The sequence below is a fragment of the Helobdella robusta genome, assembly GCF_000326865.2.
Source record: "Helobdella robusta unplaced genomic scaffold HELROscaffold_118, whole genome shotgun sequence".
Classification (NCBI taxonomy): domain Eukaryota; kingdom Metazoa; phylum Annelida; class Clitellata; order Rhynchobdellida; family Glossiphoniidae; genus Helobdella; species Helobdella robusta.
Genome location: NW_008703654.1, coordinates 144951 through 160692, shown reverse-complemented (window position 1 = coordinate 160692; position 15742 = coordinate 144951). Strand labels below are relative to the sequence as shown.

The 15742-nt window shown below is 34.7% G+C and overlaps 3 protein-coding genes across 3 annotated transcripts; 2 read left to right on the top strand and 1 right to left on the bottom strand.

The window, feature by feature from the left end:
• Positions 1-578: 578 nt before the first annotated feature.
• Positions 579-7141, top strand: HELRODRAFT_194973 (hypothetical protein; the record flags this gene model as incomplete). Its single annotated transcript, XM_009013356.1, has 11 exons — positions 579-755; positions 1198-1320; positions 1912-1985; positions 2110-2299; positions 2540-2901; positions 3171-3354; positions 3422-3467; positions 4185-4801; positions 5255-5405; positions 5714-5796; positions 5960-7141. 11 exons carry the CDS (start codon positions 579-581, stop codon positions 6728-6730), a joined length of 2778 nt encoding a protein of 925 aa, XP_009011604.1. The 3' UTR covers positions 6731-7141.
• A 1508-nt stretch (positions 7142-8649) lies between these two features.
• On the top strand, positions 8650-11272 carry HELRODRAFT_183773 (hypothetical protein; the record flags this gene model as incomplete). Its single annotated transcript, XM_009013355.1, has 5 exons — positions 8650-8704; positions 9065-9199; positions 9539-9604; positions 9869-10171; positions 11151-11272. The coding sequence occupies 5 exons, from the start codon at positions 8650-8652 to the stop codon at positions 11270-11272; spliced, it is 681 nt and encodes a 226-aa protein (XP_009011603.1).
• Positions 11273-12286: 1014 nt separating this feature from the next.
• Positions 12287-14751, bottom strand: HELRODRAFT_183772 (hypothetical protein; the record flags this gene model as incomplete). Its single annotated transcript, XM_009013354.1, has 6 exons — positions 12287-12406; positions 12697-12844; positions 13020-13130; positions 13355-13892; positions 14184-14361; positions 14716-14751. The coding sequence occupies 6 exons, from the start codon at positions 14749-14751 to the stop codon at positions 12287-12289; spliced, it is 1131 nt and encodes a 376-aa protein (XP_009011602.1).
• Between the last annotated feature and the right edge of the window lie 991 nt (positions 14752-15742).

Genomic DNA, 15742 nt, shown 5'->3' with positions numbered 1-15742 from the left:
CTATAAAATACAATTATATGCCCACACTAATTACTAATTAGGTTATGTAAGTTTTGTACCCACACTTGATTAAATTAGTGATGTATAATTTGATAAACACGATATAGATTTACTTTGTGTTCATCATTAATTTAATATAAAATCTGTCTATCATATGTTAGAAAAGCACTAGGTTAGTGGTTTTATACTTTAATTTAAAATAGGAAGGTTTCATTTTTGAAAAATATTTTCTTCTCACAAGTAAGCAAGAATCCATCCTTTAAATTTAATTATTAATCAAATTAGTATTTTATTTATACATTTAATTAAAAGAAGAATAAATTTATTTAACATTTAAAGTAAAAATCAACTTGAAGATAGTTTGTTAAACTTTTTTTACTTCATATCTCAACAACTTAATTTAATCAGTTGGATTTGAATTAAAACTAATAACACAACTGACTGACACTTTAACTAACACACTGGATTTAAATTTTACATTTACATTAGTATGTAACATTTGGATTCAAATTTTAAAAAATTGACTTTGTTTTATCTTCTCAATAAAATCCCAGCTACCCATTTCATTCAATTACAACATGTTTTCGACCGCCAACAACAACAACATCAATGAAAATCAACAACCAACAAATGCCATTTTATACCCCACCGTGCCTAATTCTGGACAGATTGCCCCAACTTTAGTGAGGATGGTCTTGCCTAATCAGCCTTGTTTTACGGGTGTTGTACAAACTCAGCAACCATATGTTGCACAGGTTACTTATTTGGGATCTTTTGGGGGAAAATTTTTATTAGTGTTGTTGTTTTCGAAGTTATGTAATTGACATTTGAATTAATAATATGTGGATGGAAAATTGCAATGATAGATGATTTAGAGTAATTTTCAAGATTTTTTTTTAACTTTCACTCTACAACGTTGCACAGGGGGGGTTAGTGACTGGAAGGGGCCAAAATTTTAACCCCCAACAAAAACAACCATCTAACATCTTTTTCCAACAACAACAATTACAACAACAACAACAGCTGTTACATCAACAACAACAATTACAACAACAACAGTTTATAACACTCCAACAGCATTATTATTCATTACCTCTGCAACAATCCCAGCAACAACAAAAGCAATTTCATCAACAGTTTAAGAGTAATTCAATGTCATCTTCACAACAACAACATCAACAACAACAACAACAAAAGAAGCTAAAAGACATAGCAAGATTTTCAAAAACGACAACGAAAAACGCAGATGAAATTATCAAATCGATTGTTGCAGATCCTTCCAGCATCACTGGTTCTGTTGAGAAAAAGTTGCAACCAAATGTTGGAAATGTTGCTAGTAGTTTCAACAACATCAACAACAACAGCAACAATGATAGCTCAATCTTTTCATCAACGAAACAATATAACAATCAGCAGTTTTTTAACACACACAACTTCAACAACATTAACACCAACAACAACAACGATGATGATGATGATGATTTTGGAGATTTCATAGGTGCTATGCAAACTAAACCATCATCATCACTACCACCACCACCATCATCATCATTACCATCATCGTCATTATCATCATTACCACCACCATCATCATCATCGTCATCATCATTACTATGTGAAGCTTTCTTCCAGCAGTCAATTTCACTCACATCATCATCGTCGTCATCGTTGTCGTTATCAGCATCATCATCGTCGTCGTCGTCATTGTCACAGTCATTATCGTCACCACCACAACGGCCTCAGTCGCTATCATCGCGGCCACAGCAACTACTACAACCGCCATCATCGCCGCGATCTAAGTTTCACCTCCCATATATGCCTTCAACGATTACCAATGATGATAATGACGATGATGGTGGTGGTGGTGATGGTGATAGTAATAATTTCACACCCGATATCTATGGTTTAGAGGTTTTCCCGGCGTGGGTGGTGGTTGATTCTTTGGTCCCTAGGCAGTATAAAATGGTGTTCAATGCTTTCTCGAGGTTTGTGCCTATACGTGTGCGTGTGTGTGTGTCTGTGTGTGTGTGTATGTTTGTGTGCATTTTCACATTTTAAAAGTAGTTATCAACTTCATCCATCCTTTCTCACTGACAAAAATTACTTTAGAAACGGGAGCATAGTGGCGCAATCGGTGTACGACTTTTTGCTATCAAAGACTGGGCTGGAGAGGGGAGTGCTTGGCCGGCTGTGGGATATGTGCTGTAGGGGGGGTAGTAGTGGTGGGAGCGGAGGTGGGGGACCCGTAATGCTGAAACACGAACTCTATCTATTGCTGGCCATGGTTTCAATCTCTCAGGTTAGAATTCGAACGAATTAAGAAAGTAAATGATGAGGATGAGGATGAGGATGGTGATGGTGATGGTGTTTACGTCATTTTTTTTGTTCACCGACAACAATGTTGATAACAATAGTGACAACAATGTTGATAATAATGTTGACAACAATGTTGATAACAATGTTGATAACAATGTTGACAACAATGTTGATAACAATGTTGACAACAATGTTGATAACAATGTTGACAACAATGTTCTAGAACAAAATGGACCATTCCTCGCTCATTGTTTTGAGAAAGTGCATACAGGCACCTATTCCTAATTTCGGCGGTTCCAACTTCAACAGCAGCAGCAGCCACAGCCGTAACGTCAACACCATCTTAAACAATGTTTTCAGAGATGTCGACGATGAAGATGATGAGGAATTCAGTGGTTTCAAGCACTACAACAGTGACAACAACAGCCAAACAACACTAGCCACATCGTCTGAAGCATCAGTATATATAGCGTCAACATGTATTGATAACAACAACAACAACATCAACAACAACATCTACAACAATAACAACAACAGGAATTTCCCATTTATTTTTAGAAACTTGGAAAACCCAACGGCTCACTCGTCACTCTCATCATCATCTTCATCGTCATCTTCACCGCATTCTAGGAAGAATATTGATAATCGCACTAAAAACGATCTAAACTATCATTTTGTAGCATCACTACCAACACCATCATTATCACTATCAACACTACCATCATCATCATCATCAAAAAACTCTTTTTCGTTATCATCACCACCAACGTTATCACCACCTTCATTATCGTTTGTATCATTATCATCGCCAGTACTATCATCATCATCACCGAAGATATCTTTACCATCTTCAGTGATACCATTCACATCACCAATGATATCTCTACCATCTTCAATGATACCATTCACATCTTCATTGGCACCTTTACCATCTTCAGTGATACCAATCACATCTTCAGTAATATCTTTACCATCTTCAATGATATCATTTACATCACCAATGATATCTCCATCATCTTCACCAATGATATCATTAACGTCAGCAATGATACCATTATCACAGCCGATGATTTCATCATCGTCGTCTTTGTCGTTTTTGTCTCAGTCACTAGATAAGTATTCCGTGTTGAGGGAAGTCATTGGCGAGCAAGGTGCTATTGGTGATGATTGCTTCAATAATAATAATTATAATAATAATTATAATTATAATAATAATAATAATTATAATAATAATAATACTGATAATGTTGGTTACCATGCTAGCAACACTAAATTCGTTTATACTACTACTACTACTACTACTACTACTACTACTACTACTACTACTATTGCTACTACTGCTACTACTACTACTACTACTGCTACTACTACTACTACTACTATTATTTTAACTAACAATACTATATTTAATACTACTACTACAACTAACAATAATAATAATTATAATTATTATAACTATAATAACGTAATAGGGTTTGCTGGTAATAGTACTAGTAATAATGATGGAGCTGATGATGATGAGTTTGGCGAATTTTTCTTTGCTAGTTCCGCATCGTTACCAGCACCGATTCATGTATCATCATCATCATCATCTAATAATAATAATAATAACAACAGTAATAATGGTGGTGACAAATACGATATATTTAGAAATTTGGAATTTCCCAGTGGCTCTATATTTAGCTCAACTGAAAATAATAATAATAATAATAATGGTGGCAATTTTATTGGCAATGATGATGATGATGAAAAAGTAGAATATAGTAGTGATAATAATGTCACAGAAATATGTGATCATCATCATCATCATCAACATCAACATCGTCACTTTAGTCATCCTCATCATCATCATCATCATAACCGCAAAGATGACGACGACGACGATGATGATAATGGTGCAATTTGTATTGGGGAAGCAAGTTATTCCACTCTTGGGAATTTCCAAATTACACCTCAGTCTAAAAATGGCTCGCCTCTTTCCCCTCTAGCCACCGGTAATAGTAGTGGTAATTTCAGAAGCGGTCTTGATAGTGATGACGGCTCTAAAGTGAAAGGCCATCATCATCATCACCATCATCATCATCAAAACCACCGTCACGGCGGCGAGGATGATGATGATTTTGATGATTTCGTTAGCCATCTTGATGGCTCCAGTGGTAAGAATGACTATCCTAACAACCACAGCCAATCAAGTAATGATTTATTTATAGAGTTTGGAAAATCCGACACGGCTAATTCCGGCAACAACAATAACAACGATAATAATAATAACAACAACAACAATAATAATAATAATTTAGGGTTTAACTATTTGTACAACAGCAACAACAGCAGCAGCGATGTCTACAAATTGCAAGATAACAGCTCCAAAAATAGCCTCTCGGAGAACTTTCCAGAATCTAAAAATAGACCAGGGCTGGGGGCATACTTGGGAACCCTTGACGATGATTCGGCCTCTGTCAGGAGTTTAGAACTCATCGCCCCAGTTGGATTTTAGCTCTTTGTCTTTTCGTTTTATTATTTTAATTTTTTAATTTATTTATTATTATTTTCATTATTATTTGACTGTATATAATAATAATAATAATAAAATAATAATAAAAATAACTTAATAATAATATTTGCAAACACACACACATATACATATATAGAAGCATATACAACAACAGTCAGATGACAGCCAATCATATTCGAGTTGTAATGATAATGATCGAAAGATTACTGATGACAAGTTAGCTGATTGTTTGTTTGATTGATTGATTGATTGATTGATTGATTGATTGATCGATCGCTCTGATCAATTCGTTTTTCTGCAAGATGGATGACTAAAAAAACATTTTATTTCATTCGTCTGAAAGATTTCAATTTCCGTTCACCTTACTCTGATTGGCTAACTGAAATATTACATTTCAAAATCTTCCGACCAATCATATTTTAGGATTGGGATAACCACGCCCACCAGTGGTCGAAATGTCTGGCGGCCATCGACAGAATGCTGAGGGAGGCCCTCGATGTCGTCTGCGAAGTCGAGGGCTGGGGCTTGTTGCAGGGGTTTGTGACGTCACAGAAGGGTCAAAATTATTTGGAAGGTCGTAATTCCGATTGTTATTATTAATATTAGTAGTAGTTGTAGAAGTAATTGTAGTAGTGGTAGTAGTAATAGTAGTAGTAGTGTAGTTGTAGTAGTGGTAGAAGTAGTAGTAGTAGTAGTATACTGATGATGATATTTTTTTTCTAACATAAAGGAATCAGAAAGATATGCGAAGTTTACAACAGATTGCATTTTCAACTTCTAATGTGTTGTTAGTGATGATGATGATGATGACGATGATGACGATTATTATGATAATGATTATGAAATTCATTCATTCATTCATTCATTCATTCTATCAACCAGCCGTCCACAGCACTGAGTTATTCGAATTGAGAAAGTCGGTTGATTACCTCTTGGCCTCTCTTCAGACCAAGATATTTATGAAGGTGGTGCTGCTGCTGTTGCTGCTGCTGCTATTTTTTCTGCTGCAGTTGATGACAATGATGATGGTGATGATGGTGGTGGTGATGATGATGATGATGAAAATGATGATGAAGATGATGACGATGGTTAATAATTATAAAAGTGTAACATTGTATTACCTGACAGCTAACTGCCAGCAATGACGACACGCTGCGACGGTTTTTGTTGAAGTCTGACGACGGCCACAAGCACGAATTCGCCTGTGGACTCTGCCTTCTTAGTGTCGTCGTTGTCGCCGAGGCTACCACCAGTGGTGCCGATGTGACGTCACGCGATCCCGATGTGACGTCACTGAATCTTGATGGCGGTCTTGACAGGTGTGGTATTCCTGATAATGATGGTAATAATGACAGTGACGATGATGATAATGATGATGATGATGAAGGTGGGTCGAGGATCAACTATATACACAAGATTGAGTCTAGCATGTTTTCCATTGGCGGGAATAAGAGGGCAACAGTGCTGAAGAATCCGACGAAAAATAAAAATGGCGTCGTTGTTGAAATTGGCGCGAACAACAAAATTGGCGGGAAAGACAAAATTGGCGCGAAAGATAAAATTGGCACGAACGACAAGAGCGTTTCGAGAAGAAAATGGATGAAAGACGATATTAACTGCAAAGTCGTTGGTGGGGAGGACCAAAATTCGAGAGCTGTTAGTCAGAAAAATAGCAACAACAGCAACAATCGCAACAAAAACAAAATGGCAGCAGCAACGACAACCACAAACAGCAGCAACTTTTTGACAACAACAACAACGACGACATCAATTCCAGATGTTGTAGCAGCTGAAAAATTAGAATTTGGCGGGAGATTTTACCATTGTGGTTGCGCCAATTTCTGGCTGAACTGTGTCGATCACACTCTGCCATCTCTCTCTATACCCGAACTGTTGTGATGATGATGATGATATATATATATATATATAGATTGATTGATATATATATATATGTATAGCTAGCATTCCTTTTATAATCATTATTAAATACAATTTCATTCATTGAAGCTATAAATAAATATATATTCATTCATTTATTTGTTCATTAATTCATTTATTTATTTATTCTTTCATTCATTTGTTCATTCTTTTATTCATTCATTCATTCGTTCATTCATTTGTTTAATATTTATAATGGATAATGAAGATGATGATATTGTGTTTCTCCTCCGTCTCAGCTTTTTATTGTTCGAATATTATTATTATTTATTATTATTATTGTTGTTGTTGTTGTTATTTTAAACTTTCAATAATGATTTTGGTTTGTAGATTGTATGATTGATTGATTAGTTGGATGAATAGATGGGTAAATAAATGAACGAACGAATGAATGGTTGGTTGATTGATAGATTGATTGATAGATTGATAGATTGATTGATTGATTGATTGATTGATTGATTGATTGATTGATTGATTGATTGATTGATTGATTGATTGATTGATTGATTGATTGATTGATTGATTGATTGATTGATTGATTGATTGATCGGTTGATTAATTTATTTCTTTATTTTTGATTTTTATTATTAAGTGATTTAATAAACATACAATCATCTACCATTGTTTGATTGATTGATTGATCGATCGATCGATTGATTGATCGATTGATTGATTGATTGATTGATTGATTGATTGATTGATTGATTGATTGATTGATTGATTGATTGATTGATTGATTGATTGATTGATTAATTGATTGATTGATCTTGCTTGATAATAAATGATGAAATGGTCAGTTTCAATTTCTTTACCGCCAGTGGACTGACATTTAATTTTGTCTGCGTCTGCTGTTTTCGTTTATGATAGATAGATAGATAAATAGATAGGTAGGTAGGTAGGTAGGTAGGTAGGTAGGTAGGTAGGTAGGTAGGTAGGTAGGTAGGTAGGTAGGTAGGTAGGTAGGTAGGTAGGTAGGTAGGTAGGTAGGTAGGTAGGTAGGTAGGTAGGTAGGTAGGTAGGTAGGTAGGTAGGTAGGTAGGTAGGTAGGTAGGTAGGTAGATAGATAGATAGATAGATAGATAGATAGATGGATAGATAGATAGATTAGATAGACAGATCATCCTAATTAAACATCATTGATTGTCATCTACAACATAATCATCATCATCATTACCACATTCAGCATCACTATCAAGACCGCCACCATCGTCGTCGTCATCATCATCATCAATCGCAGCGTCACCTGCGTTTCGGTATCCAAGGAAACAATGACGTAATCAATACCGCAATTATACGTAAGTGCATACCGCTGCTCCAACCACACACAGTAGGAGTGAGAGAGATGGTGATGGAGTGAGAGAGATTGTAATAATGGAGTGAGGGGAATTGAAATAATGGAGTGAGAGAGAGAGAAGAGTAAAAGAGAAAGAGAAAAATTAATGCCAAAAGTTCAGTCAGTTGGTTGAACTTTTAATTTTTTTTGCTGTTGTTTAAGGTGCGTATTCGGTTGTCGTTAATTAATTAATTTTTAATTGATTTGATCGACTGGTTGATTGATTGATTGAATGTTTGATACATATACAAACAAACATACATACAAATAAACAAACATACATACATATACAAAGAAACAAACAGACTGACAAATAAACATACATACATATACAAAGAAACAAACAGGCAGACTGACAAACATAGAGACAGACAAACCGACAAACATTCATTCACCATAAAGCCAAACAGAATATAAGTATGTAGTTATTCAAATTATAAAATGAAACTGAAAAATAACAATACGTAATAATAATAATTATAATACTAATAGCATAATTAATAATAAAAAAATATTGTTTCATTTTAGACTTAATAAAGATACTAGAATGAAATTGTCTCTACTAGTCTTAAGTCTCATCATCTTCATCTTTGATGTTAACGGTGAGTCGTTTATAATTATTTATCGATAAAAATAATAATAATTATTAATAATATTTATTGTTAGTTGTAGTAGTAGCAGTGGATGTAGTAGTAGTAGTAGTAGTAGTAGTAGTAGTAGTAGTAGAAGTAGGTGTTAGTAGTAGTGGTAGTAGTAGCAGTAGGTAGTAGTAGTAGTGGTAGTAATAGCAGTAGTAATAGTAGTAGAAGTGGTAGTAGCGGTAATGGTAGTAGCAGCAGCAGCAGCAGTAGTAGTAGTAGTAGTAATAGTGATAATGGCATTATTATACAACAAAAACCAAATAAAAACAATAATAATAATAAGGTGAGACCGACGTCATCTTAACACGTCAAACAACTCAGTGACCTTGACCTGCCCTTTGTATACTTCCGGCAACGTCACGTGGTTAAAAAATGACGTCATTCTGCAAAACGGAAATAAATACGTCATGAACCACGCGAATAAAACTATGACAATAAATATGAATCCTTTTGCTAGTAAGTTTCTGTGGGTGTGTGTGTGTGTGTGTGTGTGTGTGTGTGTGTGTGTGTGTGTGTGTGTGTGTGTGTGTGTGTGTGTGTGGGTGGGTGGGTGTATGTGTGTAGGGGCAAACCAACCAAACATAGTTATAAAATTACTTTTAATTACTTTTACTGATTGACAAACCAAATCAACCAATCAATCAAGAAAGCAAGCAAGCATTCAATCATTCATTTATTCATTCATTCATTTATTTACTCATTCATTTATTCATTCATTTACTCATTTATTCATTCATTCATTCATTCATTCATTCAAAGAATCAATTGACCATTCATTCAACTAATATCAAAAAGGTGAATCGGACTTGGGTCCATACAAATGTATTTTTCTGGATTCATTCTTTAGCTTTATTCTGAAAAGTTAGTTGATTGATTGATTGATTGGTTAAATTTTGTTCATTCGTTTAATGGTTAATTCATCCGTTCATTCCTTTGTTCATTCATTCGTTCATTCATTTATTTATTCACGTTTGTGTATCCATTCATTCACTTATCAATTCAGTAGTTCATTCAATTACTCATTCATCTATTCTTTTATTAATTCACTAATCTTATTTGTTCATCCATGCATTCATTCATTCACTCACTCACTCATTCACCCATAAACCAAAAACTCCAAAAAAGGTCCTCCAACAATGTTGAAGGCACCAAAACACCTAAGCCTAACAGATGGAAACGACCTTCACCTTGAATGTTTCGGCTACAGTTACCCACCCCCTGCAAGAGTGAAATGGTCGAAAGATGGCGGACCGGAAATGACGTCACTCTCGGATCCAAGGGCCGTGGCGAGTCTGGAAAACAAAGTGAACATCGGGATAGGGAGGCTGTTGATCAGTGGGGTGGCAACGAGCGACCAGGGTTTGTACTCCTGCACCCTGGAGAATTCCGTTGGGGGCAATAGTTCAGAGATCATGGTCAGGATAAATAGTGAGTGAGGGAGGTGATGAGAGTGATAATGATAAGGATGATGATGAGGATGATGAGAATGATGAGGCTGAAAATTACAGAGGCGGCAATAAGAATAATGATAATAAAAACTGCAATAACAAAAACAACAACATCAGCAACAATAATAATATTAATATAAATATTCTTCACAATCAATCAATCAATTAGTTTATTGCTATTTCTGCAATGTTCAACAGCGCTCCTCAATGAATTTTGAAAACAGATGGGTCTTGAGATCCGCTCTGAACTTCGTAAGTGATGGAGAAGTAGTCAGAGAAGAAGGCAGAGGGTTTTAGTGAAAAGGGCCAGAAAAAGCAAAAGCAGATTTAGCAAAGGAGTGTTTAACACGAGTTAAGAAGAAGTGAGAACAAGAAGACGATCGTAAACCGGGTTCAATTACTATATATCTGATAGGTACATGGGAAATAATTTAGATTGAAACTTGTACATAAGTGTGCAAATTTTAGAAATTATTCAATATTTTATAGATAGCCAGTGCAAGAGAGCAAGATATGGAGATATATGAGAAAAGAAAGGGGCACGAGCAACTAGACGAGCAGCAGATTAAAAGCTTTACTTAAATGATAGAGTATAGAGTCAGGAAGACCATAGTAGAGCGAGTTACAATAACCAATCCTAGATAAGGCTAACGAAGTAACAAGAAGGAGAAGAGTAGGATTGTCAAGAAAAGGCAAGTTTTTTTTATTCTACGCAGAAAATTAAAATAAGAGCTTCTAGCGACACTATTAATCTGAGAAGAAAGAGACATGCTAGAATCAAAGATAAAGCCTAGACTACGAAACTTGTGAGAAACATCAAGAGTTTTAGAATCAGGCAAGTAAGATAATAGAAGGAATAGTAATTTACGATAAACAATCTTAATGAATAATAATATTATTAAATAATAATAATAATTATTATTATTAATTAATAATAATAAATAATAATATTTATTGAGGTAAATACGCTGCTCTCTGGCCCTTCATTGGAATTCTGGTAGAGGTCGTGGCCATCATCATCATCATCGTCATCGTGGGCAGGAAGAAGGCAAGGTCAAAGGTCGACAATAAAGAAAATTAGTGATGATGATGATGGTGTTGGCTGTGCCGATGATGATGGTGATAGTGATTGATGAAGATGTAGGTGGTGATGATGATGAGCTGGATGATGATGACGTCAATAATTTCTGTGACATTAATATGGCTTGAATAGATTAGTTGTCCTGCATATGTTTAACTATTCATTTATTTGTTTTGTAATCTACTAATTAAATAATTCATTCATCCATTCATTCATTCATCCATTCATTCGCTCATTCATCCATCCATTCATTCGCTCATCCATGCATATTTCCGTAAAGAAGATTTTTGAGACTTTATATCAACATTTTTTTCATTTTAGCGTTAAAAAAATAAAAAAAACAATTTATCTATCTGTTAAAATAAATAATTAATAATAATTAATAATAATAATAATTATTATTATTATTATTATTATTGGTATAAGTATACAGAATACAAATTTAATAAACATTTATACATGTGTGCATATAAAGGCATTAACTGTAACGGAATGATCTATGAATAAACTTTGTGTATATATGTTTGGGTGTGTGTTTGTGTGTGTCTGTGTTTGTGTTTGTTGTGTGTGTGCGCGTGTGCGTGCGCGTATGTGTATTTTTCTAAAAAAAAAATATTTATCTGAGAAATGTATAAAAATATATTTTTATTTTTTCTGGAAAGACGATAAATTGCTAGTTGTACATGTTTTAGTATTTTTCCTCTTTCTTTCTCTTTTTCCCTTTCTCTCTCTCTCTTTCTCTCTCATTATCTCCTTTTTCTTTCTTTCTCTCTTTTTCTTTCTCTTTCTCTCTCTCTTCTCTCTCTTCTCTCTCTCTCTCTCTCTCTATATATATATATATATATATATATATAATATATATATATAATAACATCATTAGCATAATCACCGTTATTATCATCAACAACGTTGATGCAGTTGCTGTCATCTTCATCTTCCATTTCTTCAACATCATCATCTTCTTCATCTTCCTCTTTTTTTTCATCTTCTTCTTCTTCTTCATCTCCTTCATCATCATAACTGTTCCATGGCCACCCACATGACGGCAAACCCCACAGAAGCCCCCAAGCCCAGTAGGGCCCACAGCGTTCTAGTTTCTTGGGTCACTTCACGAAATGTTTTGGTCAAAATACCCTGACGATAATGACGATGGTGATGACGGTTGATTATTATTTTATGATTGTGAATAATTTATTCGTTTTTTTATTCGTTATTCGTTCGCTCTTCGTCGAAAAAATTTGCTATTTAAGTACATATGCGGCCCTTCAAAGGTAAAATAGTTCTCAAATGCGACCCTTACAGCACACAGTTTGCCCAACCCCTGGTTTATTCAATATTCACTTCTTTGTTTTCTCATTTATGCATGCATGGATTCATTCACTCATTCCATCCATTTGTTCATTCATTTCATCAATCCATCTCACCCATCCTCCTTGCTCCGCAATCCAGTTGATCACGTGCTTTTCTAGTACTTCTGAATGAGCCGCCATGACAGTTTTTATAAACCGGAAGTCGCCGTTTTGGCAGCATTCAACGATCAGCGAAGATGAAAGAACAAACATGGCTACTATTCTAAAGAATTCAAATTCATTCACAATTTATTCATTTATTAAATAATTTCTTCCATCTATCTATAATTTATTTAGTCATTCATCCATCCATCCGTACATATCTTCAGGTTTATGTTTCATTCATTCGTTCATTCATTCATTCATTCATTCATTCATGCATTCATCTAATTTTCAACCTGCCCCAAGTGACGACTCCATTTTTAAACATGAAATCACCAAATGACGTCACAAGTTTCCTGCACTGTGATTCGTTCCTGATGTTGGTATGGGCGCGCCCCGATACGTTCCTAAGTTTTTGATTGGTTGAGAGGATATAGCAAAGCAATTTAGTTATCAAGTTTTTTTTATATTAAAACATCGCAGATAAAACAATTGTTAATGATTTATAACAATTATATTCATAATTTTTAATAATTATAACAATAAAATTATTAATAATTTATAAAAATTATATTCATAATTTTTAATAATTATAATAAACTAATAGTAAAATGAATTATTTAATACGAACTTGTACAAGCTAGGATACATGGTCTCCAACTTCAGACCAATGGCATGCATTTCCCTGCTGACGTCACACAGCGTAGTCACGTGACTGTTGTGCCAGTTCTCGAACTCACTTCCGGCTCCGAGCTGCCATATTGATTTTTTAATCGGTCCGTCGCTGTCCCCGGAAGTGGTGGGGGTCGGTAGGCTACCGAACTCTGAACGAAAGCCGTTACTAAAACCGGTCGGTAACTTTGCATTGTTACCGATAATGTTGCCAGCACTCAAGCCGGACATCGATTTATTTTTACCCAACTTCAAGTTACCTCCTTTTGTAGAAATATTCAGAGATGAACTCGAGACGAGGAAGGAATTTTTTCGAGTTTTCTCTCTTACTTTTCTAGAGATAGAGCGCTCCAGAATGCTGCGTCTGACGTCATCACAGCCGCCATGTTGGTCATCTTTCACGTCATCGTCGTCGTCGTCGTCGTCACTATTCTGCTCCAGACCAAACGCGGCTTCTTTCAGACGGATGTAGATGAAGTCTTCGAAGATTATTCTGCCTACGTGTTGGGGAGTGGGAAATAAATGGGAAGATTTTGAGAGAAGAGAAGAAAGAGAGAAAGAGAGAGATTATAATAATGTGGTTAAAACTGAATAAAGAAATTAAGAAGAGAGAAAGAGAAAGAGAGAGACAGATAGACGAATTGAAAAAAAGAACAGACAAGTAAATTTCTAAGTATATATTTATTCCTTTCAGCTAAAATCCAATATTCAAGTTATCTTTTTTAAAAACTTCCCCCCAAGTTTCAGTCCCAAAACTGCCCAACTCAAAAAAAACCCGACTAACCAACCTTGTTCCCGGATATCAGCCAGTTCAATGGGGGACTTATTGGACAGCCCGAAAACTGCCAACGGGTCGTATTTAAGGGTCATCTTCAACTTTTTTAACCACGTGACTGTCTTTTGTGCAAAAGTCGGTGCTATGGGGATTTTTAAAAGTCTGCCTGAAGGGGTTTGCGGTGTGGGAGGCTGCGAAATTGATTGGGCCGAGGTGCTATCAAATGATGCCGATGTTGTGTTGTTGTCGGGATTTGTTGTTGTTATTGTTGGTAGGTTGTTGTTGTTGTTGTCTGTTGTTGTTATTGTTGGTAAGTTGTTGTTGTTGTCTGTTGTTGCTGCTGCTGCTGCTGCTGCTATGGGGCTGGTATTGATGTCATTGTTAGTGTTGTTGGTGTTGTTATTATCGTCGTTGTTGTTGTTTTGAAAGACATTAATGTTCTCATTCGACGATGGAGTGGTTGATGTGTTTTCATGTTGTTGTGGCTGCTGTGGTTGCTGTCGTTGCTGCTTTCGCTGCTGAAGTAAACGTAGAAATGGTGAAACCTTCTTTGGAATGTTTGGTGACGAATCGTTATCCATGTTTGTTGATGTTGTTGCTACTGGTATAATTAATAATGCTACCTCTCACATCACTGCTAAAATAAGTATTATTTAACAACTAATTAATTAAATAATTTCACGATGGTAATTAATTAATTAACAATTTACTAGCAATGACACATTCTCATATGGTTTATGTAATAATAGTTTAATTTTTAATAGCAGAACAAACTAGTCGTCTATATCCTACTATGAAAAGTTAATTATGGTTACTATTATTATGATTATTATTATTATTATTTATGATTATTATTATTATTGTTATTATTGTTATTCCTATTAATATGATGATTATTCCTACATTTATAAATGCTCGCTATACCAAAAATTGACACACCGCTTAAAACGCCGTCTTTTAGTATGCATATATACACAGATACAAAATACATATATATACATACATAGATACTACATACATACATACATACATACATACATACATACATACATACATACATACATACATACATACATACATACATACATACATACATACATACATACATACATACATACATACATACATACATACATACATACATACATACATACATACATACATACATACATACATACATACATACATACATACATACATACATACATACATACGTACATACATACATACATACATACATACATACATACATACATACATACTTACGTACGTACATACATAAAAATATACCAGTATATATCATAAACAAACACACACATATCCAATATGTATTAATATATAGATCGCTTATTTAAATATATACCTTTTAAATAAGCATATATACCATAAACATGACATAAATACAATATATAAGCCACATATATCACATATACACACACACACACACATAATACACACACACAAATATAACACACACACACATACATACATACATTTATACACTCACATACATATACACAGACTGTTACAAAACAATTTGCCAGATGATTAAAATACCGTTATAAACTATGT